This window comes from Mesoplodon mirus, assembly GCF_964341445.2.
Source record: "Mesoplodon mirus genome assembly, chromosome: 2".
In the NCBI taxonomy this organism is placed as follows: domain Eukaryota; kingdom Metazoa; phylum Chordata; class Mammalia; order Artiodactyla; family Ziphiidae; genus Mesoplodon; species Mesoplodon mirus.
Genome location: NC_138977.1, coordinates 119,834,220 through 119,852,570, shown reverse-complemented (window position 1 = coordinate 119,852,570; position 18,351 = coordinate 119,834,220). Strand labels below are relative to the sequence as shown.

General features: G+C 47.2%; 1 protein-coding gene across 2 annotated transcripts in view; it reads left to right on the top strand.

Annotated features, from left to right (window-relative positions):
- The window catches only part of DISC1 (DISC1 scaffold protein), a 368,262-nt gene that overhangs the window by 143,692 nt on the left and 206,219 nt on the right, over nucleotides 1-18,351 (top strand). For both annotated transcript variants that reach the window (XM_082638731.1, XM_082638730.1), the window contains exons 7-8: nucleotides 5,296-5,350; nucleotides 10,796-10,898. In XM_082638731.1, the coding sequence (XP_082494857.1) occupies nucleotides 5,296-5,350; nucleotides 10,796-10,898 (158 nt within the window). The remainder of the gene's footprint in view (nucleotides 1-5,295; nucleotides 5,351-10,795; nucleotides 10,899-18,351) is intronic.

Here is an 18,351-nt window from a genome sequence, read left to right as displayed (position 1 = left end):
GTTTATCAGCAGTGAGGGCTCACTTAGCATTGGCTGGAGGTGGGCTCCAGGCTGAGACCTCCGGGTGCCCTCTGCACAGCCATGGACCTTACTTGGGGCCTCTGGCTCTCCACGTGTCTCGCTTCCCTTGCCAGTCTGTAATAATTTGTTAGCGCTGCCATGACAAAGTAGTGCAGATGGGTGGCTCGGACACAGACGTTTATTGTGGTTAGATGTCCAAGATCAAGGTGACGGTGGGCGAGGGCTTTGAGTGAAGGATCTGTCCCAAGTCTCTCCTTGGCTTGCAGATGACCATCTTCTCCCTGTATCTTTTCACACAGTCTTTCCTCCACGTGTGCTTCTGAATCCAAATTTCTCCGCCAGTCATATGGACGCGGGACCCACCCTAGCAACTCATCTTAACTAGTTACATTTGCAGCGACCCTGTTTCCAAGTAAGGTGACGTTCTGAGATATGGGGGGTTAGGACTTTAACATAGGACTTTAACACAATTCAACCCATACACAGTCTATGAAAAGAAACCATCCAAAACAGATAAGTCAAAGAGGGCAGGACTTCTAGGAGATGGGATTTAGATGCACTTAAGTAGTCAGCCTGGGCTCCCTGAGGGGTTAGAGTAGAGTAAGCACTGGAAGGTAGGAGGGAGTTGGTCTGGTGTGTGTCTAGGTGGGGGGGCGGCAGAGCATCCAGGCAGAGGGGTCTGTGCCAGCCGAGGTGGATTCGAGGCGTGTCAGGAGGCCTCCGTGGCCAGCCAGAGCAAGCAAAGGAGGTTGTCGTAGGAGACGAGGTCAGACGAGGTGATGGGAGATGGGCCGTGTTGGTGCTCGTTGGATGTGGCTTTACCTGGGTGCATTAGAGAAGGGATTTGCACTGCGGTGCTTGAGAAGTTTCACTCTGGCTACAGGCTTAAGAATAAACTGTAGAGGGGTGAGGGCAAAAGCAGGGGACCAGTTCAGAGGCCACTGCAGCATTTCAGAAGAGGGTGTCCATGGCTTGGGCCAGCGTGGTAGCAGCAGAGGTCCTCCTCTGGTTGGACTGTTCTTCCTCAGAACTGTTTCTCACCCTGAGTCATTGAACCCAAATTGTCTGGCTGATATTCTTCCCTATAAATGTCTCGTTCTGGCCCTTGGCCAAGTCTTGGCTTGTACTATTTAGGTTAGTTACTATGACTGACTTCAATTCCACTTCCCTTCTACTTATTGCTGGAAAGCAGTCTGTCCCTCCCCATATGGAATGTTTTATTATTGATATTTTTGACATCCATGGTAGTGTTTTTCTTGTGATATGGCAGGAGGATTTATGGGAGCCCCTTTGCACACCTAACCTGAAGCTAAGGCACTTGTGAGCTTCTGCACTAACCCAATGGCCCCATAATCATTTTTTTAAAACGCAAAGACATTCTCACATACAACTTTCCTATAGCCACCTGTGTAGTCTTTAGCGCCTACACTACAAGACAAGAATATTTACACTCGGGCTTCCCTGGTTGCGCGGTGGTTGAGAGTCCACCTGCCGATGCAGGGGACGTGGGTTCGTGTCCCGGTCTGGGAAGATCCCGCATGCCACGGAGCGGCTGGGCCCGTGAGCCATGGCCGCTGAGCCTGTGTGTCTGGAGCCTGTGCTCCGCAACGGGAGAGGCCGCAACAGTGAGAGGCCCACATACCACAAAAAAAAGAGAATATTTACACTCTATGGTTGGAGGGGCTCTCAGTCTCCCACTTGGGTGGGTTGAAAATGAAACCATCTATTAGTCTGAAGCAAACAGAAGAGCCATCTTGTCTCATGTCGTCCGGTGGCTGCCACACAGTGTATACTTTTCTTCTTTGGACCCTGGAGCACCAGTGTGTAGAATCTTTTTTTTTTTTTTTTTTTTTTTTTTGCGGTACGCGGGCCTCTCATTGCTGTGGCCTCTCCCGTTGAGGAGCACAGGCTCTGGATGCGCAGGCTCAGCGGCCATGGCTCAGGGGCCCAGCCACTCCGTGGCATGCAGGATCCCCCCGCACCAGGGCACGAACCCGTGTCCCCTGCATCGGCAGGCGGACTCTCAACCACTGCGCCACCAGGGAAGCCCAGTGTGTAGAATCTTAATAGCACATGTGATTAACCGTACTATTAAAAATGGAAAATCCCACATGCATTAGTTTGCTAGGGCTGCCATGACGAAGTACCACAGACTGTGGAGCTTAAACACAGTTCTGGAGGCTGGAAGTCCAAGATGAAAGTGTGGGCAGCATTGGTTCCTTCCGAGGCCGTGAGGGAAGGATCAGCTCCAGGCGTCTCTCTTTGGCTCGTAAATGACCGTCTTCTCCACGTGTCTCTATGTGTGAGGCTGGGAAAGCCTATTTATAAGATACTATTATTCTTATTATTTTAAATTAGTTGATTTTTTATTGAAGTATAGCTGATTTACAATGCTGTGTTAGTTTCAGGTGTACAGCAAGGTGATTCAGTTATACATATATATCAATACATTCTGTTTCAAACTCTTTTCCCATATAGGTTATTACAAGATACTGAGTAGAGTTCCCTGTGCTATACAGTAGGTTCTTGCTCTCTATCTATTTTATATATAGTCGTGTTTATGTGTTAATCCCAGATTGCTAATTTATCCCTCTCCCCCAACTTTCCCCTTTGGTAACCATAAGTTTGTTTTCTAAGTCTGTGAGTCTGTTGCTGGTTTGTAAATAAGTTCATTTGTATCTTTTTTTTTAGATTCCACATTAAAAAAAAGATACTATTAAATATAGGATCAATTTTGTGGAAAACCGTTGATTGAAAAGGTATTAGTTGAATGAACTCCCGTGAGCCTGGCAAAGGCTGTGCACTTCTGCCCAAGTTTGGAGACCTGACAGCACCAGCACAGAGTGGTGCTGCTCCTAGAATCAGTAGGGGCCCATCTCGGGTATCCTTTGCCCACCTCTCCCCAGCAGTTCCAGCATCTTGGTCAGCTCCCCACTCTAGATGTTAGCCTGCCCTTCAGACCTACCTCCCTTCAAAAGACCCAATCTCCATGCAGCCAGTGTCTAGAATTCTCCAGGCAGGATCCCACTGTTCCCGTCGATCACACTGATTTTCGTCATACTGCGACTCCTGGATTCAGAAAAACCTGCTGCCCCATGCCCTGCTGTTTGTCATCTGGGCTGACCTCAGCTTCCCTGGGACACCCTCCTCTGCTGAATGTAGGTCTAAAGTGGGGATGACTTTGCTTAGAATGTACCTGCACCAGTTTCAGGGCATTTGCAAATGAAATGAGCTTGCTTGTGCTCAGAAATCACAGATTGGTGGAGGTGCTAACATTCAAAACCAGTTCTTAGAGCTGAAGAAATCAACAGCAATCAGCAAATTGGCAACCTAGCTCTGATGCTTTGCAACCCCTGCATAGGAGCTTTTCCTGACACCCCCCAAGACCCCAGAAAACCTGACCTTCCCCTTTTGCAGCTCACAGGTTAACTAAGTGACCTCTTCCCTTCTAGTACCTGTAACTTTTATTTTGAAGGGGGGCACCCATCTAGCAGCATTGAGGAGTTGAGGGCAAGAACCTTGCCTTCACGCTCCAAGTTTCTAACTTACAAGGTGCCCTATAGATAAGGGGAGAGTTAATGCGTTTGTGAAGGAATGAATGAGTGCAGAGCTCTAGATCAGATGCCCTCACCGCTCTTCCTTTCCTTGCTGACTTCTGTCACTCTGTGCAGCCCTTAGACCTCACACATTTTGCTGAAGGTGCCTGCCTGGTTTGTTGCACTCAGTGTTTCTTCCTCTGAATCCCTTCTCACATTTTTGCTCAGAACAACATTCCCATAAATTTTGTCTTAATTATTGACACATGAACTAGTCTTTGTGTGTGCCTGGGAAAGCCTATTTATAAGATACTATCATTATTATTTTTTAAATTAATTTACTTTTAACATTGAAGTATAGTTGATTTACAATGTGTTCGTTTCAGGGGAACAGCATTTAGCTGATCAAAATGCCATGACTTTTCCAGAACAAACCCCCGTTTCTTTCCTATTGCTCTCCTGCTTAGAAATGGTATGATTTCCCATGGGCTGTGGGCTAAAGCTCAGAACTCCTTAGCCTGGCATTCAATACTGACTATGGATAGTCCTTTATATTCCTCTAAAAATTATTTTAGTTGTAAATATCCCAAACACTTTGAAAAATATGACAGATTCTCATTTACCTACCATGGAGATTAAGCAAATACTAGCATTTTCCCCACTTATTTTCCTAAATAAATAAACAAACAAACATCACAGAGGCAGGTAGACCTCCTGTTCCTGTCCCTGCCCCCATCACTCCCCTTTTTACCTTTATCTCTCACAATTCACCCTTGTGAACCACTGGCCAGTTGGATTCATCTTCCTGAAATTTCACTCTCCCTCCTTTACCTTTGAGGCCCAGTTCACTTTCCACCTCTTCCATGGAGCTTTCCCATCAATCCCCTAGTTTTCTAAATCGCTACACAAGTTATTGTCCTATTGCTCACTTGGGGACAATATGCCGCCTGTGACAGTTCTGATGTAGCAGTTTGATTCTAGTACTGGGTTTCTATTCCCCTTATCATAACTTTTCCATGTAGCTTCTATTATAGATGATTGCGTATACTTCTCCTTTAGATAACAACGTGGGGAATAAAGACTGAGTGTTAGTTTCATTCATTCATTTGTTCATTCGTTCATCCTGCAGATATTGACTGAGTGCCCATCTATAAGCTCCAGGAATTATTTTAAGCAGTGAGGATACAGGAGCGGACTCAAGAGGATGTGGGCAGTTGCTGCAATCGTGGAGCTTTTATTCCAAAGGGGGGAGAGAGAAATTACCTGAGTAAATAAATATGTGAAGATGCATAGTGCTAAGGAGAAAAAAGAAGCAGGGAAAAGCTCGGAGCATATTGGTTGAATTGCACAGTAAACCCAAATAAATACTACTGGATTACCTGCCTGTGAAACAGTACCCTGTGTAGACCATCCTTCTTGGAAGGTAGTGGTAGGAATGCAATTGAATCCTTTGCTGCCAGGAGCACATCTGCATTGTTCATTCTGTCCGTAGAAGTGCACTATAGAAACGAGAACAGGTTTTAATACCAGCCTAAGGAGAGCATAATTAGGGAGGGAAAAATCTGCTTCTTAGTAACCTATTAATTATAGTCAAATGGAACCGATTTGGCATTGTCTTTGCTACTGTTCTTCTTCAGCCATTAGGCTGATGCAAGGTTCACTGTTTCTCAGTGTTCCTACATGTGGTGGGACTGAACTGTTACCAAGAAGACCAATGTCCTCTTTCTAATTCTTCTAGCCTCCAGGAAAGGATAAAATCCCTCAACTTGTCACTTAAAGAGATCACTGCTAAGGTAAGTACCTTTCCATGCCCACTTTCTAAAGAAGTCTCTGAAGTTTTCTTTGGACTTAATTTCATGTCAGAGAACACCTGGGCTCTGGACAAAATACAGACTTGGCAAAGCCATTCTACAGGCCAAGCGATGAGCCAACCAAAAGAGCCAGGGCCGAGGGCTGCTCCCATGGTGGAGGGCCTGACTGTGGTGCCTAGGGGCTGACTTCTTTGGCCTTTGCTTCAGAAGGAGCTGCAGTGTTGGGGAAGGGAAGATGATTGCTGCTGTGCAGTCGAATGCCTTTGCTTGAAAGGCTTCCAGGATGGGAGTGAACTGAGAAGTTAATTACATTTCCTTCGGGAAGGGCAGGGTTCAGGTTTTTCACAAACAGACTGGGAAGTGGTTTAGTAGATGATTATCCTTTGTTTTTCAAAGTTAAATTGACTTCAAAATCATTTTGCCTATTTTATCTGCTATCTGTACTTCATTTCAGACCTTGGTTTGTGTAGTGATAGAGGTTATTCCCTGGGAGCACGTAGTCAATTCACTTAAATAGTCTGTGTCTGGTTAGTTAGGATAATCACGGTTTGCAAAACAAAACTCTTCCTAGCAGAGATACTTAAACCCCATGACTCATTGCCAAACTGTGAAGTAGGATCAGTTACCCTGTGACTTATTAGTAGAGGTGAGGCTGAGAACTAGGTCTTAATCATTAATGATTTGTGTTAGGTTTGGGAACCAGGGTGGTTATAAGATAGTTGAAATGTGAAAAGAACAGGTTTCTGAGCAGAGAGCAAAGCAGACAAGAGTCTGTTGGCCTGGAAGGAAGCTTTTCTTGTTCTCGGTTCCCCGGGGAAGAGAGCAGGAAGACCTGCTGGGATCTTGGAAACCCTAGCTGAGCCGAGATGGGGGATGTGTTGTTGGCAAAAATGTCCACAGTGGCTCTGGTCCTTTTCCCAGCGTTTGTGTCTAATTCGTTTCTGAAAAAAACATTAAATGATTTTGCTGAAAATCACACAGCAGCAGTTTGATGGGCAGTTCTGCCCTGCATGGAAGGAGAGCTTCCTGTGAGGACTGTCTTGCCGGTTAGTTGGACAGCGTTGGGCCCTGGAACCACGGAATGCTTGAAGCCCGCCCTGCCTTCCTGGAGAACCAGAGAACCGCCCAGGGGTGCTTACCCAGAGAGGAAGGGCAGGACGAGACTCAAGGCCGTGCGGGGACCTGAATCTGCAGGCAGAACTCGGGAAAGGGCCTTATCTCAGGCTCCTAGGCTGAGTTCGGCTGAGACCTCGCCCCCTGCCCAGTTGCAGGTCAAGGACGACTGGCTTGGTTCACCAGTTTTGTTTAAACTTTTTTTTTTTAAATTTATTTTATTTTTGGCTGCGTTGGGTCTTTGTTGCTGCGTGCGGGCTTCCTCTAGTTGCAGCAAGCGGGAGCTACTCTTCGTTGCGGTGCGCGGGCTTCTCATTGTGGTGGCTTCTCTTGTTGTGGAGCACGGGCTCTAGGCGCGTGGGCTTCAGTAGTTGTGCACATGGGCTCAGTAGTTGTGGCTCGCGGGCTCTAGAGCGCAGGCTCAGTAGTTGTGGCACGTGGGCTTAGTTGCTTCGCGGCATGTGGGATCTTCCCGGACCAGGGCTCGAAACTGTGTCCCCTGCGTTGGCAGGCGGATTCTTAACCACTGTGCCACCAGGGAAGCCCCACCAGTTTTATTATACGAGGCAGGAGGGGATGCTGGAGAGCAGACCTGAATTTCTGCCTTATAAGTGCCGGTGATGTAGCCCACTGGCATTCGTGCCCTATCTGCCACTGTGACCTCCAGGTGGAGCCAGTAGGGAGGTGAGGCGAGACCAAAACTTCCTGTAATGGGGGAGGTGGTGGAGGTATCCTCCTGAATTTCCTACTGTAAATTGTGCCATTTATCAGGTGTGTCCTAATTTCTGTGTAGTATTAAGATGTGGAAGGACTCTTGGGTTTGGGTTTATTGAGCATCAGACCCTACTGTGTGTGTAACACAAATGAGTCTGTATCCCAGCAGTGAGGATGCAGGTGTGCATAATACGTAACACAGATGGTGTTTATCTGTGTGTGCTTTCTATGACATTTTTTTTTTAATTTTTATTTTTTTGAGGTACGCGGGCCTCTCACTGTTGTGGCCTCTCCCGTTGCGGAGCACAGGCTCCGGACACGCAGGCTCAGCGGCCATGGCTCACGGGCCCAGCCGCTCCATGGCATGTGGGATCTTCCCGGACTGCAGCACGAACCCGTGTCCCCTGCATCGGCAGGTGGACTCTCAACCACTGAGCCACCAGGGAAGCCCTCTATGACATTTTATATTGTGTACACACACATGTAGACATATGCACACGACCTTGGGATTTGTTGATCATCTCCAGCTACTGTGGCTCAAATGCCAAAAGTGGTTTGTTTTGTTTTCATCCTTTCTCTAATACATTTACAAAAACTTACAATTCCCTTGCTTTTCCATAAAATTAAGGAATTCATGCCTAAGATTTTAAAGTGTAAACTTAAAAGCTCTATTTGATAATGAGTTCCTCAGGGTCCAATTTAATTTGGAATTAAAAAGGAGATGCAGATTTTCTGGGGCACGCGTGCATGCGCGCATGTGTGTATATAGGTGGGTGTGTACACGTGCACATACATGAATGTGTGTGTGTATGGGAGGGGCATATGTTAGTCTACAGAGAATTAGAACAAAACTGCCCAGTCACACGCAACAACTTTCTCTCCCCTCTGGACTGGTGACCTTGAGGTAAAAGTCGCAGTTTGGCCCAGTTTTCTTTCTTCAGTGAATTAGACACAGTAATCTGATATTCTTTCAAATCCTTCCTCAAAGAGAGCTGGCACCTGCCTTCCACTCATTACATTTTTTCAACTCTTATGGTTTCCCCAAACCAAAGGTAATTAGGGGATAAATGAGATGGAAGAAAGCATTGGAAATAAATGGGGTATCCGGAGGTTGTTAGATATTAGATTACATCCAGCAGTGCCTGAAAGAATGTACATTGCAATTTAATAAGAAGATTTAGAGGTGGTTTCATATTAATAGTGACAGCTTGCTCAACAGAAGAGAAACGGACCCAGTTATGATTAAGAGAGACTGTGAGCTAAAACCAGAAATACTGGATGTACTTGGATGAGGCACAACAATTGTGGCTGGTGTTACGGAGTTGACAGAAATGTCTTGGGACTTGTGGTGACAGGCTTAGACCAATGGGAAGGGTCGTGCCCATCCCTGGCCTTGAGCCCCTGAGACTTAGCTGGGGCGGGTGTCTGGAGCACCTTCCTTAAACTCCTGGTCCTGACACCCTGACAAACCTCAGGACTGTTGAGAGGGGGTCTCCAGATGAATGACTTTGGATGATGGTTGCTCAGCTCTCCTGGTATGAGCTTTGGGGTAGAGGCCTCCACGCCGTCTCCTTCACACAGAAAGTAAGTTTTATAAAGAGATGTGGGAAATTACAGCCGCTTAATGGAAAAGAACATGTTGAAGGCCATGGGGGAAATGGTGTCACATTTTAGGCAGGATGGGTGAGGTCTGCGTTGATTCTAGAAACAATCGCCATTTCAGTCTGAGGTACACAAAGCATTTCAAGTTGATGGTATCTAGCAAGATCTGGAAACTTCTGGGGAGATTACATTTTCTCTGGGCTCTGTGAACCCAACTGGGTTAATTTTAGTGTCGGAATGGAATTTTAGACTGTTAGCAAGAAAAGAGGGATGCTGGGCTTCCCTGGTGGCGCAGTGGTTGAGAATCTTCCTGCTAATGCTGGGGACGTGGGTTCGAGCCCTGGTCTGGGAAGACCCCACATGCCGCGGAGCAACTAGGCCCGTGAGCCACAACTACGGAGCCTGCGCATCTGGAGCCTGTGCTCCACAACAAGAGAGGCCGCCACAGTGAGAGGCCCGCGCACCGCGATGAAGAGCGGCCCCCGCTTGCCACAACTAGAGAAAGCCCTCGCACAGAAATGAAGACCCAACACAGCCAAAAAAATAAATAAATAAACAAATGTAGGGTTTTAAAAAAAAAAAGAAAAAAGAAAAGAGGGTTGCTTCTAGGTAACATCCTTTGTGGGCGCCCCCCAAAATGTCTCCACATATGTGTTCATTGTTATTCAACCGTGCTCTGTGCTTTTGTTGCACTGGAGGTTTTTTTAGGTAGCTCCTTAACCTGAGTATAGATAGCAATTGAATATGAGGTTTCTGCTTTAAATAAAAGAAAAAAATTGTGATGGTTTAGCTTCGAACAAATACAAAATGACCTAAGACATCTGGAAAAAGAAACTGAGATTTAAGATTTTTTTTTTTTTAAAAAACAAGAAACATGTAGGAAGTGAAATGATAAAACCTGCAAACCTCCTTGAGATCTACTTGTCTCTTTTTTCAAATCTGACATCCCAGCAAGTATCTGCCCTCGAGTATTATCAGACAACGTCAACTAGGAATGCTCTGCCCTTGACTGTAACATCTGTGTACCATTTTTTCCTGCCTACTACGTGTTAGACACAGATGAAAATCCCTGCTCCCATAGCACGTATCCTATCCAGACAGGCAATAAAAAAACAAGGGAAGAAAGACAGTGTGTCAGCTGGAGAGAGCGCTATGGATAAACATCCAGCAGGGGACAGGTGGAAGGGGAGGGAGGGCCGAGGGCTTGCTGTTTTTTTGTGGGTAACCGGCAAGGCCCTTCTTCCCAGGGCAGAGCCCTGGGGGCTGTGAGTGAACTGAGTCACCAGGGACAAGCTGAGCCAATCAGAAGGAAGGAGTAAGAATGCAGAGGCCCCGGGAGGGAGCAGGCAGAGGGCTGGAGTTACTTTAGTTTGTGGTTGTGCTCTGTTGTGTGAGTGCATCTCAGTTTTGTGTTCAGGTGTGTGAGAGCTGTAGGATCTATGCTGGGAATATGCCAGTGCCTGCTTTATTTAGCCCTTCCTCCCTCCCTTCCCTTCTTCCTTCTTTCCTTTATGCATTGCTTGCTTTTTAAGAACTCTCCTGTAGTTACTCTTTTTTTAAAAAAATTTATTTATTTATTTATTTATTTATTTATGGCTGTGTTGGGTCTTCGGTGCTGTGCGCGGGCTTTCTCTAGTTGCGGCGAGAGGGGGCTACTCTTCGTTGCGGTGCGTGGGCTTCTCACTGCGGTGGCTTCCCTTGTTGTGGAGCATGGGCTCTAGGTGCATGGGCTTCAGTAGTTGTGGCATGCGGGCTCAGTAGTTGTGGCTTGTGGGCTTCGTTGCTCCGTGGCATGTGGGATCTTCCCGGACCAGGGCTCGAACCTGTGTCCCCTGCGTTGGCAGGCAGATTCTTAACCACTGCGCCACCAGGGAGGTCCCCAGTTACTCTTTATCACCCCCTTTATTACTTATAAACCCAGGAATCTGTCTGGCGCTCTGTTGCCCTCTGACTTTTACGTAAATACATGATGACTCATGGCTGTCTCTCTCCCTCTAGGTGTGTATGAGTGAAAGACTCTGCAGTGCCCTGAGGAAGAAAGTTAACGATATTGAAACCCAACTGCCGGCGTTGCTTGAAGCCAAAGTGCTTGCCATCTCAGGTACCTGGGGACAGAGGGACCATGGAGGCAGTTGGAGTGAGTGATGACAACCGCCGCATCCGTATCTTGTCTTGGATTAACATTCTACCTGTAACTGATGTCATGCTCAACAGCTCAAAGCCTTTCTGGGGAGTTTCACTACAACCCATGGGATAGATGGGCAGCGTGCTTTTCCCTATAAGGGATGGATAAGACTCTTAAAAATACACATGCACACATCATATAAGATAGTTATTCATGTAGGTGCCATAGTCTGGACTTGCAGTTCCTGTTTCTTTAAGAGTTTAGAGACCAGATACTCCGGATGCCATACAATTCTAGCCGACGTTTCTACAGCTTTATGTGTATCTGGAGAAGCTCAATGAGGGTTATCGGGTGTGATCAGCCCCTTCCTCTGCAGAAGGAGTGATAAGAGGAGATAAGCTGAGGTACTCAGAGTAACAATCTAGTCATAGATTATAGATTTTTGGAGGGTACTCAGTAGATTATTCTCCTTCCTTAAGCCGGGGATATCTTTTCCCATGAATCGGTAGGTTGAAGACACAAGCCTCTGAAAATAGCATCTTACTCCATCACCTGAACAGTATTTTTGAACATTCCTCTGCATTGGTTATTTTATTTTATTTTCACATCAGCTCTATCAAGTAGGAGGGAGAGATCCTGCAATGCTGAGGAACAGAGGGGCAGATTGAGGCCCTGGGGTGTGTCCTCTGGTGAAGTTCACTCCATCAGCTAAGCGGTGATAGATTGGAGGCTAGAGTCCAGGTGTGATAGATGGATTCTTAGCCCAGTTATATGTAATGACAGCCTCCAAGGATTCTGAGTTGTACAGGTTGAATGAATCCACAGCTCATCAGCGTCGGAAGAATCATAAAAAGTTAATGAAAAGGTATAATAATTACATGTATGGGTTTTAAATGGCATTTTAAGAAGGAATACAATAATCGGAAGCTTCTGCTTTTTAGATCATTAAACAACTAATGTCGGCAGCTAACGAGCAGTTTGGCGCCCGGCGCAGTCACACGTGTTATTTACAACCCACAGCACACGCGCATGTGAATGTGGGACTTGACTCTTCACAGCTTCACATGCCATGTACTTGGAATTACAGCCCCACCTGATACGAGGGAAAAAGAAGACTGAATACAGTCTTGCTTCTGAGTTAGGGTTTTTGCCTTTCTTAATCAATGTATCTTTCCTGGGAATACAGGTGGACGTGTCTGTGTTAAGCCCCAGGGAGGAGATGCATCATTTGAGCAGAAGGGGAACCCGCTCTCAAATGTGAATAATTTCCTGTTAGGATCCCAGGGAAAATTCTTTTTTTTTTATTTTTTAAATTTTTTATACATTTATTTATTTTTGGCTGCGTTGGGTCTTCATTGCTGCGTGCAGGCTTTCTCTAGTTGTGGCGAGCAGGAGCTACTCTTCGTTGTGGTGCATGGGCTTCTCATTGCGGTGGCTTCTCTTGTTGTGGAGCATGGGCTCTAGGCGTGTGGGCTTCAGTAGTTGTGGCACAGGGCTTAGTTCCTCCGTGGCATGTGGGATCTTCCCGGACCAGGTCTTGAACCCGTGTCCCCTGCATTGGCAGGCAGATTCTTAACCACTGCGCCACCAGGGAAGCCCCAACAGGGAAAATTCTTAACATGGTATCTTGCATACGGGGCCTGGGTTTTCTGTGTAGTTCTTAGATCAGCTGGGAAATTGGTGAGGCCTAATCGGATGAGGGAGTTAACTGGGGTGGGAACTCACCTCCCGACCCCCCTATTTCCTGGTCACTCTTGAGCCCCTTGGGGAACAGGGCTTTCAGTCAACGGGCTGCCCCATGGGTTGGGCTAGTGGCAGGCGGGTCATCATTAACTTCTGCACGTGATGCAATTTCTGTTTCCTTTTGAGCTATGCTGCACAGCAGGGAAGGCCCGAGGAGGGAAAAGGTACTTCCCTTAGGGTGCTGAGGGTGCTGATGTTTTGGTACCTTCAGAATGGCAGACCCTCACTCTGCTAGACAAAAGCCACAACCACAAACCTCTCCAAGTGAGGCCTATTTTGGGTTCTCTGTGTAGATGCTGGGACAATGCTGTTGAGATTCTCAGAAGCCCTATTGAATGGAGAGGATCTTATGGGATACCCTTAGGTTCTTAGAGGGCCTTTCGTCTGTCTGAAAGTTTCTAGATCTCCCATCCTGGATTTGATCGATGGACTGAGGTCTTTTCTTCATTTGAGAATCATCTGCTCTCTGCAGAGACGGGCAATAAGAAACAGTTTTATTTTAAAACTTTATTTTTATTTTAAATATAAAGTCCTGGCTCCTCTATATTTAAATGTATGTGCTTTAACTCATCTCTCTTTTCTTGCGCTTGATCACAGGCAGCGACCAGAAGCCAGTGGGCACTTCTGTATCCTGCCTGGAAATCTCTTTGGCTGTATGGTTAACTTCACTAGGAATTGTTTTCTATATTGTCTGGCTGATAATGCTACCAGACTTTCTGTCACTATATTATAGGGGTCCCTTTTCCTCTGGCTTCCAATAATACTTTTCTTGCTTTCCTTTCAGCCTTCACTGAGGCCTGCCACCTGGTCCCAAAGTCAGCACCTCAGGTTGTAGGGTTTGTAGCAGCAGCATTCTATTTTCAGATGCCAACATCTGTCCTCGTTAGTGATTGCTGCATAATGAACTACTTCAAGACTTAGCGGCTTAAAACATCACCAATCACTTATTTTGCTCGTGAACCTGCTATTTGGGCAGGGGATGGGATGGTCAGCTAGGGCGGGGCAGCTGGGGCTGGAGAGTCCCCTTCCAGGACTCCTGTGACTAGCAGGTTGGTCTGTCTATCTGTCTGTTGGTTCTTCCACGTTGGTTCTACCATGTCTGTTGGTAACGTCACTATCGCCAGCTTGGCTTCATCACAGCGTGGCTGCTGGGTTCTAACAGTGAGTGTCCCAAGAGATAAGACATGGAAGTTTCTTATTTCTTAAGGCCTGGACTCAGAAACTGGCATGCGTCTCTATTAATAGGTGATAAATTACCCCCAAACTTTGTAGCTTGAACAACAACCATTTATTGTATCCCACGGTTTCTGAGGGTTAGGAATCCAGAAGCAGTTTAGCTGGGTGATCCTAGCTCAGGATCTCTCCCGAGGTTGCTGTCCAGATACAGGGCGGGGCTGGAGTTATCTGAAGGCTTGATGGGGCCTGAAAGATCTGCTTCCAAGCTCATTCACTTGGCTGTCGGCAGACGGTCTTGGTTCGTTGCCACGTGGGCCATGCCGTAGGGTGCTCATGACACGGTCACTGATTTCCCCCAGAGCAAGTGATCTGAGAGTGAAAGCAAGCAGGACAGAAGACACAGTGCCTGTTGGACCTTAGTTTCCAAACTCGCACAATCATCTCTGCTTTAGTGACTAGAAGGGAATTGCTAAGTCCAGCCCACACTCAAGGGGAGGGGAGACAGATGCCACCCCAAGGGAGGAGCATTGAAGAATCTGAAGGGCACATTTTAAAATCATCACAGCTGCCATTTTATTTTATTGCTGGAGCAGTCCTGGGGCCCTGGTTCAAGAGAAAGGGACACAGGGGACAGCTGTCAGTGGGAGGGTTGCAGAGAGTTTGGGGGCCATGTTTTACAGTGTGCCACAGTGACTTAAGAGCCCGTAGGAGCCTGTGAACTAAAGATGTGGACAGGTTTTCAGCCACAGGTAATGGCATCAAGCACCTGAGTGCCAGGCCTGGCTCTAGGTACTGAGGGTGCAGCAGTGGACAGGACAAGAACCCTTCCTTTATAATAATTATGCAGTAGAGTGGAACGAGATATGCCTGGACTGGCTGTGGTGGAAAAACATGGCTGTGTTTTGAGGGGGAAGTGCAGTTGAGATTGACTCCGGTGTAGGGTCAGTACTGTGGTAGGAATTAACTAGTCATCATTGGTTAGGACCTGGTTGTCCAGGGCTCTATACAGCAGGCTAAGGGTAAACGTATCTAGGAGCAGCGATAATTTATTTTCAAGCAAGGCAAGGACATGATCAAAGCCAGACTTTAGGAAGCCCGGTCTGCAATGGGGTACACAGTGGGATAGAGGTGGGAATGTCTGGGGCTGGAACTCACTGACTTAACTAAGATGCTATCAGTGAAAAAGAGAGAGAAGAAGGCTAGTGTATGAAATCTTATACGGATGCTTAGAAGAGCTATGGTGGCATTAATATAGCCTGTTGAATGTGGTATAATAAACATTAAGAAAACCTAGAAAGCTCATCATTTCTTTTTAAGTGTAGGTCATATGAGACAAGAACACAGACAATGGTAATACATCAAACGCAACAATCCTCTAGATTTTATTTCACGATATACAGTGGATTCTCCATGGAACTCTCAGTCCACTTCTTCGCCGCCGCTCCTGTGGCTTTCAAAAACTCCAAGGAGCCTAGATTTCTCCCCGGTCTTCATTCACCTACACAACTCTTGACTAAACTGTATCTTATTCATCTCTTTTCTCTCCCTTCTCTGTTTCTGCCTTAACTCGTGTGATGTTTGGCAGAGAATAGCTTGGTTGAAAGCACACACCCATCTTTCATCACTGTGGACAGGTAGGTACTGTTGTCATTGTCCATCCTAGAGAAGGTCATCCCCCCATGTCTGTGCATAGTGGCTTAGAATGGGGAGCTGACCGGGGCTGACAGATCTCTTGGTTCTTGAGAGCAGAGACCACACTGCGTAGCAGACAGAAGCTTTGGCTTTGGAATCTGAGAGGTCTGTGTTCAAGCCCAGCTTAATCAGCACTTGGCTGGGTGACCTTGGGCAAATTATTTCATCTTTTAAAATCTTGCTTCTTCATCTATAAAAGGAGGATAACAGTCACACTCTTACCTTAGCGTGCTGTCAGAATTAAATGAGGTGGTGAATTAGACTAATATGGCGCACCAGTACACTGATACCTGGATAATAAATGTGTGTGAGCTCCGTGTGCAGAGGCAATAGATGCTTAACTAGCGTCCAAGTGGGAGGAGGTTTTGTCAGGAGGTGACTGGCTCATGTACCTGCAGCGAAAGGGCTTGTGGTGGCATCTGCATCCCTTCTTACAAAGTGGCTTGGGCCCCAAATGCCTGCACAGTCTCCTGCCTGCTGAGCTAGGCGGGGCCGCTCATTGATGGCGAGCCTTCGTTTGTCCCTTTGGTTTTCAGCACTGAGTTCAGAAGCCCAGAGCCCTGCTGGTCCCCTCCCCAGGCCAGGAAATTAACCTTAGCCCTGGAGGACTGGTCAGTGTCATGGCTGGATGCCGCCCAGGAAGCTGAGCCAAGCTCCTGGGCTCAGAGCATCTCCCTGAGGCCCGGAGCAGGTCTGGTCTGACTGCCCACTTCAGGCCCCGTGCCCCTGGGCCTCACTGAGGCTTTTCTGGGTGGAGCTTGAGAGGCCTCTCTCCGCAAGAGGCAACCTCAGGCCCACCTTGCCGACTGGCGGGCTGGACAGCACGTGAGAGAGATCTCAGGAGGGTGCTCCACCAAAGGGAACCCGCCCAGACCAGGGCTCCGTGAGTCTGTGCTGCCCAAACTGCCCGCTTCACGTGAAACTCGACTGCGTTGGCCTCTCCCTAGGCTGGGCAGAGGCTGCTGCGGGGAGAGTGAGGGGATGGTCTCGGTGCCCCGAGGGTGTGATGGGTGTGCCTACCTCAGGCTCTGTGGTCAGGATGTCAGTGGCAGAAGTAGGGGCCTATCTCCTTTTCTAGAACCAGGCCGGGCCTTGCCCAGCCTTTGACCTCTGGTGATGAGCACTCCTGTCTTGAGCTTAGCCTGCCGTGCCTTCCTTTCACAGCTGTGGCTTCCTTACCCTCCTCCTGTTCCCAGAAACAGAAGATGTTTCAGTGGTGGGAACCCATGTCCGTGTCTCCGCGACTGGCATCCTTCCCGGCTGTCCCTGGCCTTCTGTCTTGGGCTCCGTGTCCTCTAACTGGGCTCTGCTTCCGTCATGCTCTGTAACCTGACTAGTGTCCCATGGTCATCTTGCATGGGGCCGGCTGTGCTCTGACCGTTTCCCCGCCCCCAGGATCAAGGCCCAGCTCTCTGATGCCTGGGCTCTGAAGCTTGCTCATATTGACATCCTGCGTGAGTTTCTGGCTCCATCCTTTCCCTGCTTGAAGCAGCCCCGCTTATTGTTCTGGTCCACGTGTTGAGTCACTTTGCTGTTTTTTTTCCTGGGCTTTGCCTAATGTCTGGCACTCAGGAGACAGTCGATGAGAGTAATTGTTTGAAAAAAATGAACCCTCATTTGTTGATTTCTGATCCCCAGAATCTGTTGTTTCCATACCTCATTTGGATCTCCCCTCAGTTTGTGGTGTATTTTCTTTCTCATCTGCCTCCGATTGTCTGTTTCCAAGGAACAAACAGTTCAAATAATCATTTATTCTTAAATAGCATATCAAGATGTCTCTGGTACTCCAAGCCATTTGTTTTTTAAAGATGGTTCTATCTGATTTGACTTTTCCTTTATAGAGAATAAAAACTATCTATACTTAAAACTAACTCATTAGTTAGAGACAAATGTGTCTAAATGGCAGCCTGAAATCTTCTTTCTCTCTCTCTCTTTTTTTTTTTTTTTTTTGGTTGTGCCCTGCAGCTTGCAGGGTCTTAGTTCCCCGACCAGGGATGGAACCCGTGCCCCCTGTAATGGAAGCATGGAGTCCTAACCACTGGACCACTAGGGAATTACCTGAATTCTTCTTTCTTTATGATTTGGAGGAAAATAGGAACATTCTTAGAATAACACTAGATTTTCTAGATAAGTGCAAAATGTTTCCTTCTCTCTAAAAAAGTTCATGGTTTAGATCAATGGCTGGGGGAGCTGATAGGCTCAGTAAAGATTTTTCAAAGATGATGTTTATCCAGGGTAGAAATAAAGACCCACCAAGTGAGAAGAAGGAAAGGGTATTGTTCAGAGCTTACCATAGCGAGGCAGGCAACCACCATCGCTTGTGTTTCAGCAGCGACTCTAAGGCAGGCAGAGGAGAGGGAAAGCTTCGTGGTGGAACAAAGGAAGGTTCTACGTGTGATTGGAGGCTGTTGGCCTGGAGAAGCTGGGGGTGGGTTAACTAGAGCATCCAATGTGACTGGTAAGGGGAGCACATTTGACTTACTCTGGTTGGTCCTAAGCTGGAAGCAGGGACAAAAATTAGGGAAGTTGTTATTAATCAAGTCCTGGCCATTTGGGACGAATTGGTACAGAAGTTATTGTTCAGCTTCCTGGATTGTGACTAGAGATGGCATCTGACTTCCTACAAGCTGGCCTCCTAGCTGGTCACTGTACACAGGGGTGGGTTTCCCGGGCAGGCTGCTGCAGGCTGGGCTTCTGTTCTATTTATGATCTGGCCATCGTCTGTATATTTTGTCTCTCGCCAGGCACCGCACTTTCTCAAGCTATTTGAAGCAGTCTATGTTTTATGTAAAATCCTGTGTTCCAGTGTTCTCTTCCC